This window comes from Necator americanus, chromosome IV (assembly GCF_031761385.1).
Source record: "Necator americanus strain Aroian chromosome IV, whole genome shotgun sequence".
Taxonomy (NCBI): Eukaryota; Metazoa; Nematoda; class Chromadorea; order Rhabditida; family Ancylostomatidae; genus Necator; species Necator americanus.
The window spans coordinates 29,990,536-30,017,472 of NC_087374.1; the positions used below are offsets into that span (position 1 = coordinate 29,990,536).

General features: G+C 38.6%; 1 protein-coding gene across 3 annotated transcripts; it reads right to left on the bottom strand.

The window, feature by feature from the left end:
* Positions 1-120: 120 nt before the first annotated feature.
* On the bottom strand, positions 121-25,601 carry RB195_003210 (uncharacterized protein; the record flags this gene model as incomplete). 3 transcript variants are annotated; one of them, XM_064200771.1, is made up of 32 exons in its annotated part: positions 121-135; positions 1,186-1,287; positions 2,679-2,732; positions 3,626-3,765; positions 3,826-3,925; positions 4,186-4,323; positions 4,776-4,870; positions 5,572-5,677; positions 5,739-5,801; positions 6,076-6,139; positions 6,447-6,529; positions 6,727-6,862; positions 6,959-7,095; positions 8,509-8,652; positions 8,712-8,846; positions 10,194-10,284; positions 10,551-10,621; positions 11,279-11,376; positions 11,894-11,973; positions 12,062-12,156; positions 12,689-12,750; positions 12,811-12,940; positions 13,126-13,271; positions 14,841-14,936; positions 15,181-15,268; positions 16,292-16,416; positions 16,531-16,667; positions 16,808-16,961; positions 17,415-17,584; positions 17,696-17,819; positions 22,719-22,908; positions 23,077-23,190. In XM_064200771.1, the coding sequence occupies 32 exons, from the start codon at positions 23,188-23,190 to the stop codon at positions 121-123; spliced, it is 3,483 nt and encodes a 1,160-aa protein (XP_064056650.1). The 3 variants fall into 3 exon arrangements, with proteins under 3 accessions (XP_064056650.1, XP_064056651.1, XP_064056652.1); XM_064200770.1 differs by having other exon boundaries at positions 3,826-3,931; XM_064200769.1 differs by lacking the exons at positions 121-135; positions 1,186-1,287; positions 23,077-23,190 and adding an exon at positions 25,545-25,601 and having other exon boundaries at positions 2,673-2,732; positions 3,826-3,931; positions 11,894-11,979.
* Between the last annotated feature and the right edge of the window lie 1,336 nt (positions 25,602-26,937).

The following is a 26,937-nucleotide window of genomic DNA, read 5'->3' on the forward strand; positions in this document are numbered from 1 at the left end:
ACATCTGCTATTGCATGGGTTGAACTCTGATGCTGAATATAAATGACTCACTTGACCTAATGAGTAGATTTTATGACCTAATGTGTAACTTGAGCATAGCCAACCTCTTGTACACAAGAGTTAATGCATTCGTAGCTGAACATAAATGGATATACTGCAGTATCTACTGCACTATATATTTTGTGTAAATAAAAAACCACTTATATGGGTTCACTGCCTAGACTCGCGTGAGCTCGTAAGCTGTAGCCAAGATTAGCACTGATCTCTCTTTACTAACTAACATCTATCATAAGGTCAAATAATTGAATTGTATTCAGCGTTAAAGGCATCACCCCACCAATCTGAGGTGGTGCAGATTTCAGGTGGAGTATTCTTATAAGGGATAGTAGATTATGGAGAGGAGGGTGATTCCGTCCATTTCTTCCTAATTGCCATTGAAAAAAACTGCCCGGAAGGTGCGGCGCGTGCACAAGGCTGGCGCGCTCCAGTCGAACTCCTTGTAGAAAAGTGCGCCAGAACGCCCGAAGCCGCAACTTTCGGTTGGGATGAAATGGACGGAATCACCCTCCTCTCCATAATCTCTTTTCCCTTGTAGGAATATTCCACCTGAAATCCGCACCACCTCAGATTCGTGGAGTGATGCCTTTAAGGTCAACAGTAGCAGCTGCTCTACTTCTATTGTGTTTACCTCGTCAGCTATTATTCCGCTAATAAAACTAAAGAAACCTCACCTTTTACTATCTTTTCTTAAATAAAAAATAAGATAATTTTGCAGAGCGTTTTCTGCCGGCAGCTGCATTCTACTCGAAACACTTTTCTCGCTAAACAGATCGATAGCAAAGTTGGTGGTCTGCTCAAAAATTGGCACACTTCTTAATTATTATAAGGATTTGATTGTTATGGTATTTTAGATGGTAATCTTCTTTAAACTAGCAGTGCAGATGTTCGACTGTTCTTGATTCTTGCCAGGTTGAATACGTAGTTTTTGATGGATTTGCTTGAGCTGTAGCCACGATTAGCATTGATCTTTCTCCACTAACAGTTAACGTTTCGGTGTTATTGCCTTCGTCAGAGTTTGGAAAAATCAAAACCATCAGTGACTTGCTCCTCAAGCGCCTCATCACCCTTCAGAAAGCATTCAAACTATGAGCAAACTCTAAAGACAACACATTGGCTAGCGCTAACCCTTTGCTGAATCTGATACCGTAGCAGACGACCACGTACCGCAACTATGGAACTCAAAATGGTTTCTATACGGGCTTGACGATTCGCCCCGCAGATCAGAACCTGCACAGGGATTGATATGGGGTTAGTTCGTCCGCGGCCACAAAGTAATCATCCTTTTCGTTCATTTTTGGACTTTTTGCAGTTCTCGAAAATTCCTCTAGTGTTCTGCGTTCTATGATCTCGGTTTCGAAGGATAGTATAGCAATTTCTACCTCTATTTCCGAGTTCTCACGGCGTATTTTAAGGTGTGATGCGAATGGGTGGGAATTTTAGATTTAGCAAGTCTATCTGGATGCTCCTTGACACGAATGCATGGTGAGGTCCTGTTTCTCCTAAATGACAACTCTTCACTTGGTACAGATTCTCCTTGATACAATGTAGTCACCCTCTCTTTCATGTCGGGAAACCAAGCAGCTGGGAGTTGGGCAGAGTCAGCCACACGCACAATTACGTACCAGCTGTCAATTGAGGTTCGCTCGTGGTATCTCCACAACCTTCACGTCATTTTGTAGACCTGCTTTGCGTAGACTGCTCTGCTCATATCATCAGATATGTAAAGGAAGCAGAACGGAATATTTTCTGGGCTATTCACGTTGGATCTTTGAAAGGGATATCGCATGTCGTGTTTGTCAAGGAACAGTTTTCGGTTGGGTATCCGTTATATATTTTCACTTCGCGCTATATTTACATGGCATGGATCCACAAGTTTTTCTTCGCTGCTCGATGCAGCCCTTGCCGCCATCCTGTACATGTTACCTATAATGGAGTTTTTCTTTTTGCTGGGATGTGCTGAAAGATAGTGGACTGAGATGTTCTTGCTAGTGGATTTCCTATATCACTTAGCTTTTCATATCCGATTTCGCAACTAGATGTGCACATTCAAGAAAGGCAACCAATTGTCTATTAGTTTTTCCCTTGTGAACGTAATGTGCGGACACTCCAGATTGAGAAGGACGAAGCACTTGTCCAATTCTGCCTGTGTTGGACAAACGACACAACAATCACCTATGTAACCGCAATACAGCAGTAGTTTCCGATCCAGAATAATCTTTTCGACATGAAAACAATGGCAAGAGTGGGTCCCAGCTTTTGTCCCATAGCCAGGCTTCTAAGTTAGATTGCAGCAAGCGATATTGTCCACAAAGAGCGGAGAAACATTCTTGTTTCCTCGATCACAACATTTAGAGCTGATTTTTTATTTCAGCTGAGCTTTACATTCATTGCGTAATTCAGTGTAATTTCGCGGCAGATGCGGAGGACTTGTTTTTGTGAGGTTCTGAAATCCACTGAAATCTTAATTGGATCCCTCCATCAGAACATTTAGAGCTGATTTTTTATTTCAGCTGAGCTTTACATTCATTCATATGACAAACATATAAACAATAATATCAACATGTAGATAAACTGTACATTTGGCAAAGAACAACGGAAGTGACGCGAGATTTTCATACCCTTGATGTGTTGACGAGGATCGCCAGCTTTTCATAGATCATTTCAATATCCTGCTGAAAAAGACGGTTTTCAGTGGGTTGGCACCAGTATAAATTTTTGTGCTGAAGATTTGAGGAGAAGAACCCCAAAAATGCCAGTAGACGTCTCGAGAATGGTTAATTTATATTTTTTTTTACGGTTTAAACCTCGTCCACCCACTCGGAGTTCGTCAATATGTATATTCTTGAGTTGTCTAGAATGAAAATGTTGTTTCGTGAGAGATAAGTACTTTCATCGAACTGTGGGAGTTTGCTTATATAAATTGGCAGAAAAAGAAACAGATTTGTTGCGGGCAGAAATCTGATTTCTATTCTCATGATTGTTTAATTTGGCTTTTCGGTAAAACTTCATCAAAACTGAATATTCTTCGACGCATTTGCTGTGACAATTTGACAACTTATGCAAAAATGACTTTTAACTGTAAGATCTTATAAGGATTCATTTGAAAATGCATCTGATAGAATTTATCAGCTGATTGTCATTTATTTTGGCGTTATTATTTTTGGCGGACAGCTATTTTTGCCTTTATAACCGGTGATAATGTCTGGTAGGCCTAATGTCTTTGGTTTCATTTTTTCACATTATGTTTCATACTACATTAAACAGGTGAAGTAAGTCGCTCCTATATGTAAAATAAATTGGTTTAGTACCTTGGAAAATTTTTGCGAAATGTTCAAAAACATAAAGACAAAAATTCCAGTGAATGTTTCCTTCAAATGAAAACAAGACTCAAAACGTGAATGTGTAATTAAATTTCGTGAAACTTTATGTTGAATGATTTTCCTCAAAAGTTCAAATATTTTCAGTCTTCTGTCCATTAGATCTACATATTCTGGTTTTTGGTGGTGAAAATATTTCTGGAAGACACTTTTCATAGGTGAGAAGAATTTCGTCTGTTTCTACTTACCCTAGAGGTCCAAAGTCCACAGTGGATATGAGAGTAGGATGCCAGAAGTAGCACTACATCGACACATCCTTGTTGTTCCAACTGGCATGCTAACGACGTTAGTGCACAGAGGCAGTACGCTAAGGATGGTGATGGATCACCTAGAGCACCTTTTTGATTAAGATTTTTCCTAACAAAGACGTAAAATCATTTGAATTTACCGTTATAAATCAATGACAATGATAAGGTTGAGCTATTTGATGTAACATTGTTGAGCAGTGGGGGAACTTCGGATGAAATACGTCGACTAGAAGATGAGATCTGAATCTGAATATTAGATAATTGAAATGGCCGAAAATGTTTGCGTGGTCGGGTCGGAGCGATATGAAGCCGTTGCAGTGGAGCTTAGCGGTTAGAATCAAGCAGAGACCTTTGCTACCACCACTCACCGCTACAATACGCAATGGCTCCACCTCGATCCCAACCGCTGGCTTCATGTAGCGCTTCTAACGCTACCGCCTACGCAGCTGCAACGAGCTTCATGTCGTTTTGATCCGACTATTTTAGTTGTTTGGCGATACCGTATCAGGTCGTATCGGATTGATAATGAGCAGAGGAGCATCATGATATGCGAGTCGTTCTTGCTGTATCCGCTCGATTTCAGCCCAAAAATCTGACTCCAGAGCCATTCGAGTGACGAGAACAATTCGGACACAAAGCTAGAACAGAGAAAATCAGCCAAAGGTTCAAAAAAGTCTTGTTTTTTTCATAAAGGTGAAAATTCTGTATGCGGATAAAGATAATCTAAAAATCGAGTGCTTGCAGCGCTATATTATGAACTTTTGATGGTCTTCTAGGTTACACTGTATACTTCATTACACTTTCATTGAACATGAGTTCGTCATAAGTTAATAAGGTAATCGACAATTTACTTTAGTTCAGTATAATCTTGTATATATGTTCTTTATGCAATCGATCAGTGATTTCTCTTGTGAAATGAGGTTCTAAGTCTTTAAGGTATTTTCTTATATATCATCTCATCCGCGAAGACTTCTAAGAAAAATTCGCGAGAATTAGCCAAAGTTATTTCTAGAAAAGAAAATAAAGCTACCTCCTACAGAAAAACAAATTCCACTAAGTCAATTTCCGGCAACGTAAAAGAAAATCTAACCTGGTCTTCGTTATTTTGTAGCAGCACAAAGTTTTCACCGTGTTGAATGGTGAGATCATCCACATGCTCAATTCCTGTCCAGTATTCGCTTTCACCTAGAATTAACAAGAAGAGAATGTTATGTTTACCTTTGCATAGCAGAAGAATATCAGATAAGATTCTCAATAAATTCATTTTTATATAAGAGGAGCAAAACTTTACAAGCTCCAGAACTTAAAGTCAAGCTTTCTTTTTTTGAATATCCGAAAAACTGTAACTATCACCGGCGAAGATCGTACAAATCTAATAAGGATCCTTTTTCAAATTCGTTTCTGGGCTATGTGCAAGCGCAGAAAATTTCTGAATCTTTATTGACAGAATTGAACCGCATTTATACTACCGCAACCGAATTTATATTACGTCGCTTTCAAAGTAAATGAAACGCTTTGCGATCTTCGTCTGACTCCGACGGATCAGAAACAGTGACCTGTTTCATTTATTCGTGACCCGGCGTAACGCAAATGAGGTGCTTCTCGGAAAATAGTAGGGTCAAAACGACATGAAACACATTGTGGTTGCGTAAGGTCACCGCTCGATCCTGACCGCTACCGAGGCTCGTTTAGTTTTGACCCTACTATATATCTGTTCAAACGAGGTGTGATAAAAAAAAACTAGACTATAAGAACTCTCTTGTAATCCAAAATTCCCCGAAATTAAAATGTCTTCGACCATAACGCAGAGCAGAATTTCCAAAACATATGAATAAACCGTCAAAAAAAAAATGATCTGATCACCTAATAGAAAAAAGTGAACTGACCCAATAGAACTACAGTTTGACAGTTCTGAGACCATATGAGTTGCCATAGCTCTGGACATTCCTTCGTCCAATTCGCTACGATAAACTCGTCCGAACGATGGTAGCCCTGAAATTTATGCGAGTGAGAAATCACTTTGCGATTTTCGTGACACTTCGAAAATGCATACCGGTAGCGTTATGTAAGCAGTCGGATGAGTGCAGGTTGGATTGTGATGACATTCACAGAGATCCTATAAAGGTTTTATTTTATGGAAAGACATGGAAAGCTCTAATTTTAGAAAGCAAAGTTGTGCTGGTTAGGTTCCTGCATTTCTTGCACTACTGAGCCTCATCTGCACCCAACCATCTACTATGTGATCGTTTTGTTATTCCCTATTGAGCTCTCAATTGCCCATTACCCTTTATGCTTCAAAAAGCATATAACCCCCCTTTTGTGGACATTCAGATAATTTTTCGCCCAATTTCACGCAAAATTTATTACGAAGACGTGTGCAAACGGAGAACCTCATACTGCATTTGCATCCTTGTTTTGCCGTTCACATTTTCTTCTCCTAAATAGTTGAGGTACCTGAAAATAGGAGTCATTGTGCAGAAACCCATCAACACACAATGATAAACGTATAATAGGGTCAAAACGAAATGAAGCACATTGCAGTTGCGTAAGCTGCTGCGCTCAAAGCGGCGCTTTGGGAAAAGCGGTTCTAATCGCGGTGGGACCATCACGAATTGCACCGAAGAATGGTGATAGCAAAGGTCCCCCTTCGATCCTAACTTCTACGTTCCACCCAGCCGCTTCGTGCGCGGCCGTGTCGTACTATATCAAAGTAGTAGTAGTAGTAGCAGTAAGAAAATATAAGGAAACGGTACTAACTTACCTTTGAAAGAGATCTGCATGAACCCGTGTTATACCATGCCGAATGAGTTGTCGTACGGCTTCATGGCATAGCATGTACTGTTCCTATAGGATATACTGTACTGTACTGTAGAAGAAAAGTTGGAAGTAAGAGAGTGTATTATAGTTGAACTAGTGGAACTAGTGGGTTTCCGAGGAACATCTTATTTAGTTAAATAATTCTAAGAAATGAGCAAAATGAGCAAAAGTAAATAAACAAAGTAAATTTCAGCTAAAATTTCCCTTTTTCTCAACTAACTCACCACAGTTTGTACGAGTTTTTCTCGTTGTCTACGCATATGGATGAGATGACCCATAAGATTCAGTTTACGAAAACTTATCAAATGACGTCGCATACTATCCACAAGAATGTAGGAACCGGATCGCCCAACACCAGCACTTGAAAGAAAACGAAAATCTAATCACAGGTTATTTTTGCGAACGAACAAAAGAAATAAGATGTCCGCATGTCTTTTTTTTTTGAAACGTACATACCTGCAATGTACCACAATAGGCCCGGTGGAATGGATTTCAGCGACGTAATTCATGAATGTGAGAAGTGGAAATACCGTATCTGGTACCCCATGGTCCGGCCAACCTTTGAAATGCAACTGATGAACTCGTCGTTCAGTCTGAAGTTGAAAGAGAATAAAATTATCTTAAAATGCAAATTAAGTAAGACTGAGTTTTTGTGGTGACGAAAGGTGTGGAGGTTTGAGGTACGGGAACATCACTGATTTCCTTACAGTTAGTTCTACAGTGGAGTTTTGCGTTAGTAACGACGCTCAGATGAAGACATTTAGTAGAAGAAATTTTGGCAGCGTTAATAGGTATAATTGTAACAATAATAAATGGTAATATAATACTAAACATGACTGAATGCAAAAATTTCTTCATTTTTGGAGGTTTTAAGCGTAAAATTTGACATTTGGGGTTGAGGGTGGGGTTTTCCCCGCCGTTCTTCTATGTACAGTACAGTATATGTTCATTTGTGCTCACGAAATGTTCCGCATCCATTTTGAGGACGTAGCCACGGATTACCACGGGTTCAGGACAACCCCCCCCCCCCCCTCAAAGAGAAATTCAGAAGAGTTATTCACGGAACATAGCGCTATATTGTAGATTTCAAGCACACTTTTAGGACATTTTTTTAAAAGAAATCGGCAGCTGATGCGCTTGCGATTGGTAGCTGCTAAATTTAATTTTGCCCAATCATAAAAATTCTTATGGCTTCCATCGGATTGACGAGAGGACGGATTTTGGGAGGCAAGAAATTAGGAACGGTGCTGCATTCACGTTGGTTCCTCAAATCATTCAATTTATTTTAAAAATTTGTTATCAGGACTTCTCATTCCATGTTTTATTGAATCTACTACTTTGTAATCGTACTGGGATTGAATATTTAGTTGTCAACAAAATATTTTAAAAAATAATAATCCGAGATAAATAACAATAAAAGAAGTAATAATAGGTAGAAATGAATAGTAATAATTAATAGAGTGATCAATAAATGAAATTATTGGCAAAATACTAAAAATGAAGTAGAGAATTTCTTTTTTATCCGGGACAATGAGCTAATCCTGCTCATAAGGACGATATGAGCAAGGCTAGCTCATTTGTGGCTTCTCTTGGGCAGCAGCAGGCTTGGTTCTGTGCCAGTCCATGTTTAGGCAGACATTTTCGACGCTTCAACTAACAGGCACATTTTAAAAAATGGAAAAATTCTGAGATATTTTAGGATAACAATTTATGTTTGATTTGGACATAAATTGTTCTCATATCCTTTTCAGGATCCTTTCCTACTTTTTCTTTTTACTCGAAGCAAGTTTTACGTGAAACGGGGTAAAACGAATGAAGGAAATAAATCTAACTACTTAAAATGGTCCCTTAGCAGAAGGAGCACCCACAGACGCCTGGATTTATAGGATTTTGATATTAGTGTGAGTAATATTTAAGCGGCACAAATTATTAGGATAGGTTTGACTGACTGGCCATGAGTTCTCACGAGTTTTTGAATTTTTGAAAGTAAAAAATGTGAGACTCACTGGTGGAACACATTTTGCTATACGTAAACTCAGGATCCTGTGAACAAAATGCGTATTAGTGGATTCGTTGACAAGTCCCACTTGATACGAACCATGACTCTGTGGTGATCCGTTGCAACTCGGCCAGTATTGATCACATTTTCTCTGAAATATACAAAATCCCGTGTGATTTTATGCCTGAATCACATGTGTTTCATGCGTACCCTTCCATCTTCGACCATATTCGTTATGACGACGATGATATTACTTCGTTCCTGCCAGATCATCTCCCAAAAATCGGCGAATGTTGATGGGAGCGGTGCTTGGGTGGCAATATAGGCGTTACGTTTCTCACAGGACTGAAATTACATTGAGCACTTCCTCAAATTGAGAAACTAATGCAAAACCAAGGTTGTAGCTTAACTAATAAGGTTTAGAAGCTCAGAAATAGATAGCAGAACTATTTCAAGGATTTTTTTGAATATTTAAAACCAAACTTCCACAAAATATTAGAAGACTACCAATCAAGTGTGCGGTTCAGAATGTAAAACGACCATTAATGTTCGTCTTGATTTCTCTCCATTTATTTTTCCCCTGGTTTATAAAAATTTTGTTAATGGGAAAGAAGTTAAATCAAGGATAAGGAAAAAACGGCATGCTGAGCTTTCCTAACCTAACCTTTCCGACGCGCAGGCGTGACTGATCTCGTGACTTCTAAGGGTCGAAAATGAAGCAGAAAAACCAAGCTGAAGCACTGCGAGCACTTAAAGAATCAGTTCCCAGCTTAGCTTTGGGTTTTATTCTTACTAGTTATTTACTTATTGTTCATTTATCTTCTGCTTGTTTTGTAGAAATTAGAGATCCACAATACGAGTAGTATTTTGAAGGTGACAGAAAAGATCTTTACGATCAGGTTCTTTTTCTGTCGTCACGTCAGTTAGTAGCAAGGGAGGTTTACGGTACAGGAGTTCTCTTGACACTCAACGCAGCAGTACGTAATTACGTATTTTTTCATGACGCAGACCCTCTGAAAATACGAAACAGAGGAACGAGGGGACTGTTGTTTCCATTACGATATTTTTATCGTCATAGTGAATCTATGAACAATTCCATCGTGACTACATAAATTACAGAAATTTTTGTAGAACTTTCTTACTTACCACTTCTACAATTCGTTGATTGAGGGTGACTACACCTGTTTCCTACTCTTACTTCATTGAAAACGTCGTGTTTTCGCTCGATCCCGCATTTATGCGGTCCCCCGCTTATCGAAATATTCCCACGAATTCGGAGTTGTTCGCTGCGAACTTTTCACACAAAATCCCCCTGAGACCCACGCGTACCACATTCGCTCAAGTCTAATCGAATTCATTCGTGTACTCATACATATCCGGTGGTGCTACCAATTATTATAAATTACCTAGCACACGCATAGATGACGAATTTATCCAGGATAATCCACGGATCTATTTATTTTCATCGATGTTGTCCTCCTGTACCTTGTTAAACAATTATCGGCTTTCGTGCCTTCTCATTAACGACCAGAAGGGAATGGTTGATTTGTGGATAAATAAAGAAGTAAGCTCGGATGTGGATGTATTCAGATAGTGGAACGTGATTGAAATCGAGAATGTATCCTCATATTCTATGGAACAAAGTCCTAGTATCTATCCATGGTCGATCCCTATGGAGTTGAAGTCACTCACGTCAATGTAGTTAGCGTTGATGTAATCAGATCCGTTCGTGGACGAGTTGATTCGAACTCGAGACGCGTCAATCGCACCGATGTTGAGATATCTGAAGTAATTCCGTTATTTACACTTCTATTTCCTCAGACCGATTATTTTTTAGAAGATAATGGAACTCAGAACAATAATTATTCGAACAATTCGAGATCCTCCTAGTTCGGATATTCGGAAGTGTTCGAAAACTCGGGAAATTTTATCATCCGAGAAGTCGAATGAACAGGAGACCTGGTTTTTTTTTTGAATATTCGAGTATTCGAATGCGAATAATCTAACACCATGTGAATACATAGTTCCGCCATAACTCAAACACCGAACCTGTTCTTGTCCAAATTCTTCTCCAACATATCCGGTTCCGAACAGTCACATGAAGTCATGAGCTCGATTTGCTGGAAATTTCCAGGGTAATTTTTCCATAATAAAATCTCATCTGGTGCATCCCTGCACTTCAACATTTTCAGCTGCAGTTAGCGGCGCTCAAATTATTCTTTCAATTGCACAATCATCCGAAGCGAGAACTCAATCTACATGGGAAATTTTGGCGAATCCTAACGTATTCAGATAGAACCTCGACGGACTAATGCCAGATGAGGTCACATTGAAATAAGCTCCTCATGCAAGGAAATATTTGATATCCCGGAAACTCGATATCAAGAATTTTATCTTTTTTTAAACCTGGATTTCTAAATACGCGAAAAAAAACTGTGAGAACTGTTCCACCCGAAAAAAAAAACAAAACTGCTTCGAGAGAAAATTTCTGTACGACAAATGCCCTGGGAAAAAGAGCTTCAGCACTTAAATATAGGATATTTCAGAATTCCAAATTCCTAATTTTCATTCTTGAACTATACTTGACGTCAAAAACACAACAGTTCTAATTTCTAGCTTTTAACTCTGAATCGGATTTTCATTTACTGTGAGGGTTCGCCAATCCGATAATTTGTTATAAAGCGCGTTTTTGTGCATGTGAGTTGATAAAAATCAGAACATTTACATTTAGCATGGATAACGTCTCCAAGAAAAAAAAAGGATGCGGGGCTACTCACCTGGAACTGCTGTTTGTATTTGGCGTTGCCATTTCGTGCCAAATCTTCACAGTACCCATAGAATAGCTCGACAGGAATGTCATCGCATGTTGAAGAGTCTGTAGATAAAATTTTTGGATTCTCTGATGTACTATTTTGATAGAATACTTGTTTCTCAATATAAAAAACTCGGGTAATTAAAAATTCGAGGAGTTTTAAGCAAGTATTACAAGTACAAGTAGCAGTAGCAAGTTTTAGGAAGTAGCAAGCAGTTTTAGCAGTATATATTACTTGTTCTAGAAAAATCTGTTATATTTCCGAAGCAAGATGTCAGAATTCCGAGCAAAACCGAGAAAATTCGGGTGTTCTCAGAGACATTACGGGTGCTCTTTAACAGAAACAATAGCTTAATTCCTTTTTTGATCATATTAAATTTATTATCACTTATTAATTTATTACTACTATAGTATTATTACTAGTAATGGTGGATGTAAAAAATTCTTTCATTATTTTATTTGTCACCCGATGGATTCTAAGGGAAAAATATCTAAGTCATAGAGACTTTTTGCGGCATAGAAATCGTTTTGGAAGTGCCTGATTTGAATTTTTAAAGTGCTCGGAAGAAAAAAAACTAACCGTAGACAAGTGGACTTAATTCCTCCAGATAAACGCACTTTTCCTTTTTCTTCATTAGCATTTTGATGTCTAAGCATCGCCTGAATCTAAGAAAATATGATTACTTTAAGGGAAAGAAAAAAGCGTGTAATTTCCTGCAGTAATTCCGCGAATTCTTTGTCGACTTACCCTTTCAACGAGTATATGATTAGGAAACAAAGAATCACGAAAAGGAACAAAGCGGCAGTAGCGATTAGCACCGAGAAACGAGGAGAATTGGAGTTCTGGAAGAAAAAAAAATCATCTTGTTCGAGTCATTTGAGTTAGTTCTATACACTATGTAGCAATTGGTTTTTCTCCCTGAAAGATACTGTAGCAAATCGTTTTCGGAACCAAAGAGCAAGGGACTATAGTTTAAGTTACATGGTTTTTTTTTCTGAGAAATTCTATGTGAAAGCGCATTCCAGTGGAAATTACTGGAAATCTTCATATATTACAGATTATTTAGCATCATGCTGGGTTTTTTTTTACTTCTTGGATACCGATGCAAATCCACGCGTTTCTCTTTTGAGGCCAAAGCTGCCTCAAAAATTTCGCTCCCACGATTCCGCCAAGCTCTCACTAATCTCGGCTGCTAATTGTCTATAGAAACGCGGAAAATCCAAGAAAACGTGGACACTTGAGGTTCTTAAGAAGAACATAGCAGTCTTTTGAAGCGCTACTTACGGATATCAGGAGGAAAAAAACGAAAGTGAAAAGAAAAGACAAGAATATGAGGAGTTTTTTTTTTCGAGAAAAAAAAATCCGAATGCTCACATCTCGCAATTGCATGCATTTGCTGTTCGGCGAACAAACGGATGACTGGTAGGCGCATTGATCTGCAAGGGAAATTTTTACTGTACGGGAATGTTCTGGATCAAAGAATCCCTGGAACTAACGATTGAGAAGGAATCGTTGCTCTTGACTCCATGGACCGGGTATAAGTGTTCTATTATCCACCGTGCTTCGTACAGAGCATCTTACTCTTGTTCTGTATTCATCCTGGAGCGATAGCGATATGATGTCCAGCTAAATTCTTTAGATTAGGTAGCGGTTTTAAGGCAGCGATGTATATTTTTGGGAAATTTCCTGTTCATGACCAAACAAGAAAATGTTCCCGAATCTGCCGTGCTCAAAATTTTGCATGATGAATTTGTGGACAAAAAAATTGCAGGAACATTATTTTTTCCAGACTATCGGATAAATTCACTAACCTTTGAGGCAGTAGTGTTAAATCGCAGGACACTGGTCTCATTCTTCAATTCTACATGACATACGTGGCTTGGCAAATTCGTCCACTGCAGCTGTATTCCATTTTTGCAATCAAAAGTGACCGAAATGATTTCCGCCGGCGGAGGAACTACAAAGAATTTCGGTGAAAATTGGAACATTTTTACAAATTTATGAGATATAAGTCAGGATCAATTCTATAAAAAACTGCCCATACTACTAGAAACATATCCACGAAAAAATAAGAACTTCTGGTTTCAATCAAAATTTTGACAGAGAATTAGCGCCGTAAATCAATGAAAATAGCAAAAAATTGACCAGAACCTTACCAACTACCCTGTGGCCCATTTAAGGCTAGCATACCACGGAACTGACGATGTCTGGATTTCTCAACGAAGAGATAGGGTTAGTTGTGTAGATCACAAGTAGTACATTTTACGCTACGCTACGTTGCACTCATTTCCCTATCTTGTCCTAAAAACATCGTGAGAAACGGTCTTGTCGATCAAACTTTCCTACGAAACACCTGGCAACGTTCCAGGTATACGAGGGCAGGCATATGCGTTGTATCTCCCAAAGAGCGAGAAAGACAGTATCAGCGGTCCATTCGTTGTCGTCGTTAGGTGTCTCGTAGGAAAACTCAGTCGACAGAGCCGTTTCTCACGCTGTTTTTCAGGACAATTCGGGGAATTCGGCGTAATCGTGCTCGCGATCTATACCATTAACCATGCCTTTTGGTGGAAAAATCCAAACATCGTCAGTTTTGTGGTATTTAAATTTTTTTATTCTTTATCTTTATCTCCTTTATTTATTTAAGTTTCGTTGTATTTAAATTTTCGAATACGCTCGCCTAGAGGATGCGGGGACATATTCCATGATTTATTGCCGGCACGAGTCTGTGAAGAGGACTAGTTCTGGAATCAACTGTCATCCATTTTTTTTTTCTGTCATCGTCTTCGCCACCAGCGGGGAGAGCTAGCAATAAAATTACGCAACGATGAGCTCGTATCGATTAAATTGGATCAACTGTACTCTACGTACAGACTGGATAATGGAAAGAAGTCAAAAAAATGTTGTTTTGTTTTTCTAGAGTAGGTTGTGCTCAAAAATCTCTACTATTCCCACTTTTCATGGATACCTCTGTTTGCTATCTTTATTTATTAAGATGGATAGATTATATGGGAGTAGCGATCCTGATAAAATTTGAATGTTTTCTCTCTTTTTTCTGGTCTTCTCGGGATTTCAAAAAGCACTTTCTGATCTATGATCTGCTCATTTTCCTTGTATCTATTCCCATGAGCGTGCAGTCGTTGAAAAATTGCAATATGTAGATCTTTTCCCATTCTTTCTTCTGTCTTCAAATCGTTTTGCTTCCCTCATAATCTATTCTTCCACCAAAAATGGTTTTTTGAAAGTATATCTCAGCTTTCTTTTCTTTACTCAGGTAGACTTTGTTTATTTTTTCTTAAACTGTTGTAAAATGGATAACAAATGAATAATTCCTACGCATAATTCCTTAAGAAATAACCCATCCGTCCCCCTCTACATATTATCCAACAAAATCTATAAGGAACGGCACGTGATCCTCACTAGGCTCCCCAATTTCCGACTGTTGGTCATAAATTGAATTGAAAATCGAGACCACTACTTTTTTTCTGGATCCCGAATGGGTAAGGTTTCAAGGAAGTGCTCCACATACCTGCAACATCGGTGGTCGCAACGTGTTCAACACTTCGTTGACCTTCTCCTTTAGTACTTGAAGCGGATAGCCGGAAATGATACCTCGTGGATGGTGCTGAAACCGAGTTGGTCATTTTTTTGGCTATAAATTTCCGAAACGCTTCTGACACCTAGGAAGTGTGTTAATCATTCTTCAGTTCAGGATAATTGCTGCGGACAATAATTATTATTTTGAGTGCGGCCACAATTATGCGGAGAATGGCGATTGTTCGGATCTTTTCGGATATTTCCGAGGAGAACGATTCGAAAGGACTACTGCGGACAAATATCCAGTCACGCTTCGACGTGCACATACATACCTAGTCCACCGAGCTCGAATTTGTATGAGGTCTGCTCGGGTCGGGTGACACTGAGGTGATCGACTTTCCATTTCGCATGTCCACGCATCTGAAATGAGACGAAATAGCACACTATATCCGTGCTTGAAACAAATAATCGATAAACGTTCGAGTACGGTAACTCAAAAAATGGAGAATTAATGGGATTATCCAGTATAGGTAAAGGTTTCGATGAGTTTTCTTTTGGATAACACTTATAACTTATTTACTTACTTTTTCTTTTAAATGCAAAATAACTAAAGTAAAAATTGCGAACTAGACGATTAAATAATTACGTGATTAGAGATCGTACAAATGAAACCAGTTCATTTGAAAAAGCAACATTTTCCATTAAAATAAAGGATTTAGAGTAAATGATGGTTTGAACAGAAGGATTCCGTTCAGGATTACATTCACGAATCTTACGACGTCTAGTCGCTATGAGTCTGAGTCACAGTAATTGGTTGACCAGCTCAAAACGATTTGAAAGTTCCAAGAAGTATTTTACGCTTCATTTTTTTTAAAATAAAAACTCAATATTTTCCAGGTTAAAAACTTTTTAAAATGCCCGAAAGTTGAAGAGAACGCCATGTTTTAGAATGAAATTCAAATCCAATTTTTTCCTGTGGTCATTCAAAATCATTCTTGTTGAGTTCTAACGCAGGAAAGAAAAACACCTTAGTACAATACAAATATTAGTTTCAGCGGTAGTACCGCAAGAGAATCATGTTGATCTATCTCCAACAACTTTTTATACAGGACGAAAATCCAACGATTTTGACCAAAGTGCAGTATTTTCGGGAATGTTGATGAGTAGGAAGTGTTTTTGGTGCAAAATAAACAGAACTTTAAAAGAAATGAAATTAAAAAGTGGGTTGGAACATTTGAATTTTGCAGACTGATGGTATTTCCCTTAAGTTCTTCCATAGGACCCCAAAATGTTTGTATGTATTAAATAGGAGATTGAGCTATTTCATCAAAATATACTTTCAAAAAGTGGATAATTCAAAATATTTCAACTGAAAAAAGCAGTATGACACGTTTTTCACGATATTATTATCATATTTTGCGATATTATCACCAATATCCTCACTTTGTGATAAATATGATAGTGCGTTATCATTCCGGACGAGGTGTTCGGCCTTCTCCAATGTACGGTAATCGTAGGAGCACCTATTGCTGGCGTGACCACGATAGAGGATGGAGCACCGTTTGGAACTAAACAATAACTTCGAAAATGCAGAAAAAAAGGGAAAAAATCGAAGTATTTGTTGCAGCTTCAAAGGAACACGAAGAATTCGTGAACTCGGAGGGTCACGCGATGGCACTCACCGCTTTCATCGGTGTAGAAAACCCTCCTGGCCGGTGGTGATCGTCCAAAGCCGTTGTCAGCCTCTAACGATAGCGCATAGGAGGAATGAGACTGTAGACGACAGATACTGTATGGACCACTCAAATTGCTGGGAAAACTAAAAATAAATAGTAAAATAATAAGAAATAAATGCATACGATCCTTTTCAAAATCGATAAAAGAAAGGAGAAGAACAATTTAAAATAATGTTCCATCTTTATGAGAGAAAAGAAGAGCAACGATGATTCTACAACTTACAATTCCCTCCTCGGTTCACTATCATCCAATCGTTGAAGCATGAAATGATAGCCAACCAATTTACCGTGCATATCCGGTGGCGGTTCAACCGCAATAGAAATACAACCTTCAGTGGTATTTCGGATAGCCAAAACAACCGGTGGTGTTGTTGGTGCTGTAACCATGTACAATAATTTAAATGCGGAAAAAAACCAAGAGGAAATTATGAATTTGGAAAAAAATTCAAATAAAAGGGGAATTGAATCAAAATGACTCAGGAGTCTCATGAAAAATAGTAAGACCTTTAGGAATGAAGCTAGTTTCCGGAATTGGGGTATGTAGGTTAGATTCTACAAAATAGAGGACTAGGTACGCAAAAAATTGTAGAACTCAAGGCAGTTCTTCCCAGAAACATACAATAATTAAGAAACAGTGAATTCAGGATGAAGAAAATAAGGAGAAAAGAGAAAAAAGGCATGAGAAGCACTTGACTCGAGTGAATGATTCGTTAAAAATGGCTATACGGCATAAAATGTGAGCGATATAGGTTCTCGCATGTTTCTGTTTCCGTTAGAAGTAGTTTTTTCCATAATTTTTCTTAACAAGTAGAACACAGTAGGACACATACCTTCGCCAAGCGTACGAAATCTAGTTTCTGGTCCAAAAAGACTATGCCCGGCCGCATTTTCGGCTCGAACAGCGAACGCGTACAAAGTGTCCGGCGACAAGTTGTCCACTATAACCGTCGTCGCATTCGACGGAGCCGGAATCACGAAACGTGAGTCGTCATCTACGGATCTTAACAATGGAACACTTTTGAATTAGGCTAATTTTTCTATGCAGAATCATTTCTTTTTATTATTGTTACTTTTATTATTATTTTCCATATTTTATTTTTATTTCTCTTACCTGACCACAACAGAGAAGCGAATAATAGGTCGATGAGCACGAGCCGTGCTATGATTCCACGCAAGAGTCACGGAACGGTTGGAGAACGCTTTCACGTCTGGGCTGGACGGGGCCACAGGTCGAACTGTAAAGTTAATATATGAAATGGATTAGATCCAAGACGTTCACCAATCCCTACGAATATGCTCCCACGCATTCGACTTTTATTTACAATAGCTTTAGGTTTATGGACGCGTTTGCAGCCTATAGAATCGCTATTTTTACATCCATATATTTTGTATTTCATGTTTTATTCGCGTTTTTTATATTTAATTATATTTTCCTATTTAAAGAAGCGGATACATGATAGATTTGATTGACAGTAGGGCGGGTTCGGAGCCACCGATCGTGCAGACAGATCAGAAGCTCTTACCGACTGCGCTACCTCCGCTGGTTGAAAAATATGTGTCAAAAATAAAAATAAATAAATAAATAAAAATATGTGGAATATTTGACCAAGTATTTTGTGGGTGGAGGACAGGGATTAATTGAATTTCCAAGTAATCAGATCATGAGAAGAGTCCATTCAATCCGACCAAAGTAGGCATCGGAAGGTTCATCTTGTTGAGATAGTGGGTCCTGTGTGGAAAAAAAGCTAAATGATTATTGGCCTCTATAACGTCTTTCCGTCAAACGAGGGAGGGAGGGAGGGGGGGGGGGTATTTGTGGATAGCTGGTTTAAATTCTGGTTAAAATCAGGAATCGTTTTAACCATTCGCCTACGCTGCATGCGCTGCAGAAACTCTCCCACTAAGCAGAGTTTTTTTGGCAAATCTAGGGAAATTAGGACCGAAGAATTTATGGATACGTAATAGTCAATCAATAACCAAGTAATCGTTTAAAAATCAACATTTTGAAAGCAAATACATCTTAAAAGCGCTTTCAGAGGAGATGCGGTGATATGGTGGAATGTAGGATAAGTTCTCAATATAAAAATAAAATAATGTAGTAATATAATAGTAGTTATAATTTAATAATAAATGTAAAAATATGTTATAATTATACAATAGTAGAACTTATGAAACTTATATAACTTATTATATAAAAAGGATTTTCCTTGCACTTTTTTTTTCTCTAAAGGATGGAAATATGGAAAGATCCGAGCGTATCTATCTCTTGGATGGTTATTAGACGCTTTCTGTTGGCCCCGAATCCACACGTTGACCTCATCCATTCCATCTCTTATGCAATAAGTTGCCATTGCAGCACAAATGAGGCGCTACGCATCCACCGATCCTTCATCCCATTTACAGTATGCTTTATTAGATGATGTTGTTTCGGGTACGTAACGCGACGAAATTCTCATGCATTTTATGCGGACACACACACTAGAAGTTCCCTTTAGCCGGTTCAAATTTCAAATTTTCCCATTGAAATCGCTCGCGTCATCATTCGCCGTCGATTTCGCTGCACATTTCACCGAATTTAAAATGTTTACACAATCAAGGCGGTGTCGAATCCGACTTCCTCCACTTTCACAGCCACTCCTATTCAAAGAGGTAACGAACGGGATAGAATTGAATTGTCAGCAGCAGCCCGAGCAGTTTCCGATGGTCATTACGGGAATCGGCTCCATTTATCGTTCTCCTCCTCTTATGTCGCGCAGTCAATCAAACCCCCCGCCGTACGAGCGGACGAGTCGTTGCGTTGCGCGGCCACATACCTGCATGGATGGATCTCTGAATAAAACTACTGCCTCAGGGGCAATATCCTGGTTAGCCGGGGGAAATTCCCGGAAGTGCTAACGCTATTATATGGTTAGACAGCAATTATTTGTTGATTTTTCTCGGGTAATTGAAAGAATCACATGCATACACGATGCGCGACAATCCACGCAACAACCCACACATCCTGAAAGCTATTTCTTTTCGGCTCAACTAGCTATAGTCAATTCTAGTGATGTTTTAGCCGAGAAAATGGGGCCAGTAAAGAAAGTGCTTCCAGAAAAAGTTATCTTAAGAGACCAAAAAGCGGAATTCCTTTCCTTAAAGGAAAATTCACTGGATTCGAAATATTTCTAACCTATTTATTTCATTTATTTTTATTTCTAGATTCATTTTCAATTTTTTAAAGGAATTTTTTATGGAAATATTTTTTGTTGTCATTTTTTATTGATCAATCGGAGCATGAAGGTGAGCATTCTGGATTATTCCATGTTGATATAGAACAAGGAACCGTTAAGAAAAGATGCCATAGATTCCTTCCCAATTGACCACCCATCATAAATTCAGGATAAGGCTAAGAAAAAAAATAATTTGGCGGTTCAATGCTACAAATTCATGAGAAAGTAGACACTCTTCATGTATTAGGGTTGGTGTATCATTTATTTATCCTATGTGTTCCTGGTTTCAAGCATTGGTCCAATAAAATAAACCAGGCACAGTCATGAATCCAGACATCCCTAAAACTACAAAACAGTAAAAGTGCTAATAAACAATAATTACGTGGCTCGGAACCCGAACGCTGATTGTAGATCGCTTGGTCCCCAGCTTAATTGGCCAAATAGCGGGTCAATGAACCGTGGATTGGCCGCCGGCGCGCGGCTTTCATTCGGGAAGGAAAGTGTGTGGAGGATTAATTGACGAATTCGCCTGTAGATAAGATCGTTGGCTGCTGACGACTGACATTGACAGACAACGCAATCGACGGCACCCACGGGATTACGTAACGGACATGGATTCATGGAAGGAGTGCGGATATAGGTGAGATTTACGGATTCCACAAAAACCTGGAGCTAGATGTGCTTTTTCTGTTCGATACGATGCCTGAGGCGGAAATTTCGAGAACTTCAAAGATCCCTGTGAAGAGTTTTGTCAGCGCAGCGTGAGGTGAGCAGCGAAGCGGAAGGTGCCGGTCGTTGGCAGCTTGTCTGCCCCGTTAAACCTTCGTCGTTCATGCCCGGCTAATCTTTGAGTGACTAAATTCATGACCTAAACGACTAATTGGTCCTGTAGGATGAAATTTTATGCATAGGTGAATAGCAGCGTTCTCATTGAAAGGCGGATTCAAATTTAAAGAGTTATAACCCAGTAATTAGTAATATTTTAATCAAAATTAATTTAATGCATTCTTAGCACTAGACTGAATGGTTCCGTAACCATATCTGTTTTTTTTTCTTGGAAATTTCTGCTCTTATCTTTGTTTTGTGTTTGGGAACGTGTGTTTTCTTTTTTTTTTCGCTGCCATATGTGAGTAAATAAATAAGTATCCAAGGTTTAGAGTGGTGGTGACTCAGTTGTAACAGACCCCACATCTTTTTCTAAATGTTCCTTGTGACCTATCGTCTTAGAGCTTTCAGATCTAATTCTCGATTTCTCCACCTTTTCACTTATTCCTTGTCATGTCATCTCCTTTCACAAGAAAAAAAGGACATTAGGAATTGAGGACCTTAATTCGTCGTCCATGAATTCGATCTATGACGTTTCCCGTAAATAAAAAATAGTTAGAAACTTATTTAGACAACTACTCGGCCCCTTTCAATCACCGTGTAAGAGCTCCACCCTCGCTTACAAACAATTCAAATAAACAAAAATTTTAATGAATAAACGGACTACTACGATTCGCCTGCTATTTGCGCGGGCAGTGTCCCATGACATCATTTCATTTCCGTTTCAATATTTCAAACATTTGTTTTTCTCTACAAAAAAAAACTAAAAAAAAACTTCTTAAAAAATTACACAGGGTCCCCTCGTTAAATAATCAGCGTTATATCAACTTTTGCTTCCTTCTTTTCCAAATTCTATTTTTCTTCGTGTGATATTAGAAAGAGACTGTGCCCCCATGGCTAAAAAGTCATTTTTTTTTATTTTCAGCTGTTTTAATGAATTTTCCGAAACGTATTGGGGAGATATGCATGTTCCTCTTTATCGATCCATCTTACCATTCCGAGATTTATCGAACGTCGAATAATCCGATCGATTCGTACGAATCACGTGTCTTGTTCCAAACAAAATTTATACCCTGTGGTAAACAATAATTGCGTATGCATTGACCATTGGAAATTTCTCCTAGGAGCAATAATGAAAACAAAGCAGAAGGGTCCCATAGGGACATTTTTAAAGTTGGAATCTATACGGTCCTAATCCTAGGACTTTCTTTAATTTTACGTGACAGCGTGATAAAGAAGTGATCTAAAGAACTGCACACGAAATGCTGGATAACGACAATTCGCATGCAGCCCTAAATAACCCAACTGTTCATGTTTTAGGAAGAAAATATAGGTTTTTCTGGAAATTTCTCTAATTATAGTACGCAAAAATATCGTCAGAAACATGAGAGCTTGAATTGGAAATTCCTGGAGCATGAGAAAGAAAATCAGCTCTAAATTACGGAAATTTTAATGGAGAGATGGAAAGTGCGTGGATGAATGGTTACCAGTTTCAGATTACTCGTATAAGTATTAGTCTTAGTGGAAGTCTTACGATTTTCTGGAAAATTCCTCAGAATATACTTTTGATTTTTCGTTTAAAAGTTTGAATATTACATTATTTATACAGTTGTGAAGTGTTTCTCGTTGTGATTTCGGAAATTCTCACTAAATTTTGTAAGGAAATTACGCTTCCTGCTATTTTTATTTCTTCCGTGGGATTAGGAACCCCATCCTTCTTCCCACCCCTGCCCCTTCCATGCCCCCTCTATGCCAGCAACTCTCGAAAAGCGTAATAGCGACCGCCCAAGTCGTTTCTGGCATGATAGATATCTGCCAAAGTGGAGCTAATTCTCATCCATTCAAACATTTCGTAAACGCGCACTAACTGACTCATTCCATAGTCCTCAACAATGTTTGCTGCAGTTGGTGGTGGATGGGTGCTTGGCACGCTAAGGACCCGCCACCCGCAGTCGTCCGTGTCCCTTAATCACCCCGACGTCCCCAACCCTCATTCAATCTCAGCCAAAAAAAAGTACGTTCAAGTGCGCCAAACGATACCCATAATAATAACAATAACAATAACAACAACAACAACAACAACAACAACACGCTTACCCATCACAGCCAATTCAACATGCGCTGTGGACATCGTTAACGCGAACAGCGGATCCGTTTCCAGTCGACAACGATAAACTCCAGAATCTTCGGGAAGTATCGGAGCGATTCGAAGGCCGTAGAATGGTTTAGCGAAACTGAATCGTCCATCCGCAACCCACCATTGACGTGATGGATCATCGATAACGTTCTGAAATGTTCAAAATAATTTTTTTCTTCTCTTAAAAATTTCCTGACCCAATGGCTAGTTGAAGTTTATGTTTATCTTTGAAATGTTCGTTCTTTTTCAGGATGAGAGCTACTTCTAATTGACGCCCTCGGGCTCATGAGCACGGAGCTATCGTGTTTCGTCTATTACGGCCAAAACTGAACCGTTGAATAATGCATAAATTGCTGCGTAGCTCGTAACCGTTGACGAATGGCTTAGTGGCGTCAAAACACAGCTGCCACAGATGATATCGTCGAACATCATCATCGGAGGTGTCGTCAACAAGTTTGGCGAAACACCAGGAGAACTCTAACTGTACCGGAAAACCTAGGAAATTCTTCGAAACTACAAGCTCTGCTCACTCGTTGTCTTAAAAATTTCACTGCGCTTTTTTTTCTTCAATCACCATAAAAGAGTGAAAAATCATTAGATACTGTAGTTTTCTCCTCAGTATAATCTTCTTCTTTTTTGTCAAAATGAAATGAAGCGACTATGCAACGTGTACTTTCTTCAAAGAACAAAGAATCCTTTTTTTTTCTGTTGGGAGGGAGGAGAGTGGAGAAAAAAAAAAACAAAGAAGAGGATGAAATAATTGATTTGCGGAGACGAAAAGCTCCTGAACATTATCCATTTTTTACTATGGTTTTGCTTACTGAAAAATGTCCGTAGGCACCCTAAGATAAAAAAAGAAATTTTCAAATGAATATTTCTGGGATAACTAAAAGGTGATTAGATTTCCTCTTTGACTTATACGTATTCCTTGTTTTAATGAAAATCCTCGTTTTAATTAAACTTAAATATGTATGTATGCGAGTATAGAAACGCGGAAATTTTCCTCTCATTATGGATTCGATTCGTTACGAATAGATAGTTTAGTATCCCGGGGAAGAATTGCAATAGCGAGAATATCGGAATTAATTAAGAGCAAAACAGACTTTTTTCTAAACGCATGAATGATTTAGTACGTAGCTCTACTATTCCACATAACCATGGATATTTTTATTTATGCGTAACGCTTTCTTGAAAAATGTCAATGAAAAATTAATTAATTAAGGACGACACACACACCGCGAATTAAACACGGTAAGATCCAAGAGAAGAAGGGAAAAGAGAAGAGAGGAAGTATCTTAGATGGATATGTTTTTTTCTCTTTCTGTCCACTTTCTCTACCAACAATACGGATTTCTCGGATAAGGTTTTTCCAATAAAATGAAACCATCAAAACACTTTTCTGGATAACAATAGTTAATGAATCCAATCAAAAAGCGACAAATAGCAATACACACGTTATATTGAATGTGTTTCCATTAACGAAATACACATAAATTAGAAAATTTGGCAGTAAACAACGACGCTGATGCTGCAGATGCATTTGATACATTTGTTTGTTTGTTTTTTGTTTGATGACATTGACCAACAAACATTCGCAAGAAAGAGGAATTGGGATGTTAGAAGAGAAATTAAGAGGATTCATAGAAAAGAGAAAGAGAGGAAAGGTGACGCAAGAAAATAATGATCTCTACCCCTTTTTTTCAAGTAAGCGCTGTTCTTACGAAACAAATCCGAGCACATCATTTTCCTACGAAATTTTGCATCCCGTTACTTCATCTTTGTCAAATTGTGAAGTAAATATCAGATCTGATTAACAATTATTTGTAACTAAATTGTGCAGGAAGCTCTACTCGAGCTCTGTACGTAAACTGTGTCGACTCCGCCGCTACTTTTCAGCTCCGTAACCGCGACACGACTCGCGTACAAAACGAGAATTGCTAGTTAGATTTAAGGAATCCTCCCGGCATGTGAAATTCCGGATATCGGCAACGTTAGTGACAAGGTGATTAAATTATGCCATTTGTAAGGTGATAAACAGATAATAGAACGAAATTCGATTGTCCAGTTCACGCAATGTCGAAGACGATTTGCTTTAGCGTCTCTTTAGGATTCGTTGTTCCGTGTCTACATAAGCGTTCTCTTCGCCGAATGTCCACCCAGTCACCACTTCTCGTTGGGATAATTTCCTTGCCGCGTGCGTGCTGTTCTTTTTTCCAAGCTATTGCGCATAAAAACGTGTAATTAGCAGCGGAACAAACTATTTGCAGGATTCCCGACATCCACAAATAAATCCGGTTTTGGGAACGAGTTTTGGGACCTAGTAATTAACGGGGAAGTTCACGTAATGGTCGTACTTACGGTATATGGTAGCTCGGCAAAGTAATTCTGGATCTTAATAGATGGAAGATAACATATATTTTTTCTACTAAGTACTTATCTGCGAAATATCAAGCACTAAGCTTTTCCTTATTGCTTTCAAAAGGGAGCTTTGTTGGAGCTTTAGATTTTGTGCAATTGCACAACATACTCGAAGAATTCACAAAGACACGACAATGTTGCTTAATGACGTTTCTTTTTTCGTGGGTTTCACGTTTTAGAGCTGAGTAGTCATTTCCAGAAGATGCAGGGATTCTCCTAGAGCTTCGATCGCAGCAAGGATTAAGAAACCTCTCCAGAAAACACTATTAATATTCTACAGTAACTTTCCTCCTCAGAATTATATCCGGGAACTAACCCATGTTATCCTTCTATAGACCTAGCCCAGATCCTCAACGGTCATAATTCACCTCCATATACGAACGATAAATGACTGCGTACATACAGCGTAATGACGTCTGAATCATGACTTCCTGGAAACTGTAAAGAATTCCGTTCCGGACCTGACAACCCATGTCCTTGTTTTCTCCGGCCAGGTCACGATGATTTGTCCCTCGGTTCCGTTTGCTTAGCGCATGCCGCGTGCATACGCTCTTTCATCTCGCAACACAGCTACGCGCATCCGTAACGTTTCGCATTGCATCCGGGCAGATGTTTTCGAGTACCAATTAGCGCCGCCTATTCTATACAATGTTCACGACGTACAATGGTATCAGAACGAGCGTAGAAGTGCCTTGATTTCCATAATTATCCCGTCTAGATATCCACGAATTTGTGCAACAGGAGGAATACTTATCTTCGTGTATCCAAACACAGAAACATAGAAAACATTGCTTTTTTCCAGAAATAATGAACAACTAGCACTTTCTTTCCTCAATTGCATATTCTAACATAGTTGCACTTACTTCACAGTCAAAGTATTTATAATTCAGTGTTCCTATGTGTTACTCATGGCACAGATCTGGATTTTTTCAGGAAAAATAACCTTTTTCTCGAAATCGAAAATTTTTGCCGAATTACGGAAAGTCGACTGGAAATAGGTAAAAAAATCACGCTAAAAACTTTTTAGAGTCTTCGAGAAAAAGCGAAACTGATATATAGGGTACATTAATTATTTACTACTTTAAAAAAATTATTACTTAGGATACATTAAAATAATCCAGTTCAATATTCCATTCAATATATAATATATAGAAATGTGAGAAAGAATTTGAACTTCCTACTTCTTTTATGTAAAAAAAGACTCATGGTGATTATTAAAAATTTAGATATATTATTTATCGAGGAAATATTCGATGGAGGAAATTATATTTGATGGATGTGTAAATGATCCCAAATAAATAAACAGATAAATATCCCAGATAATATGTGGGTATCCAAGAGCTTTGGAAGCTCGACGCACAGAAGACGTAGGGAATCCCTCTGGGCTCCGGGACCACTGTGACAGGATTCTTCCGAAACTGTCATGCAACCACAGATTTCCGACTATTCTATACGGATAAATCCTATGCAACAGCAATAGAGCAGAAATTACTAGATGCTGAATCAGAAACGAATGGGAAGACTCGAAATAGATCATAGATCATCAAAAGTAGTAATTATCCAGTAGATAATTACACGGTTGACAGTTTGAGTTAATCAGAGACCTATGATTCGGTTTGTGATTAGTTTTCTCTTAGTCACAAGTAAGAAATTTGAACCAATCAGAAAGTGTGAAAGTTTCCAGGAAACGAATTTAACAACCATTAACTAAATATTTAACATAGTCAGGATTCCCTCCACCTAATCCTGGGTTCTGAACAC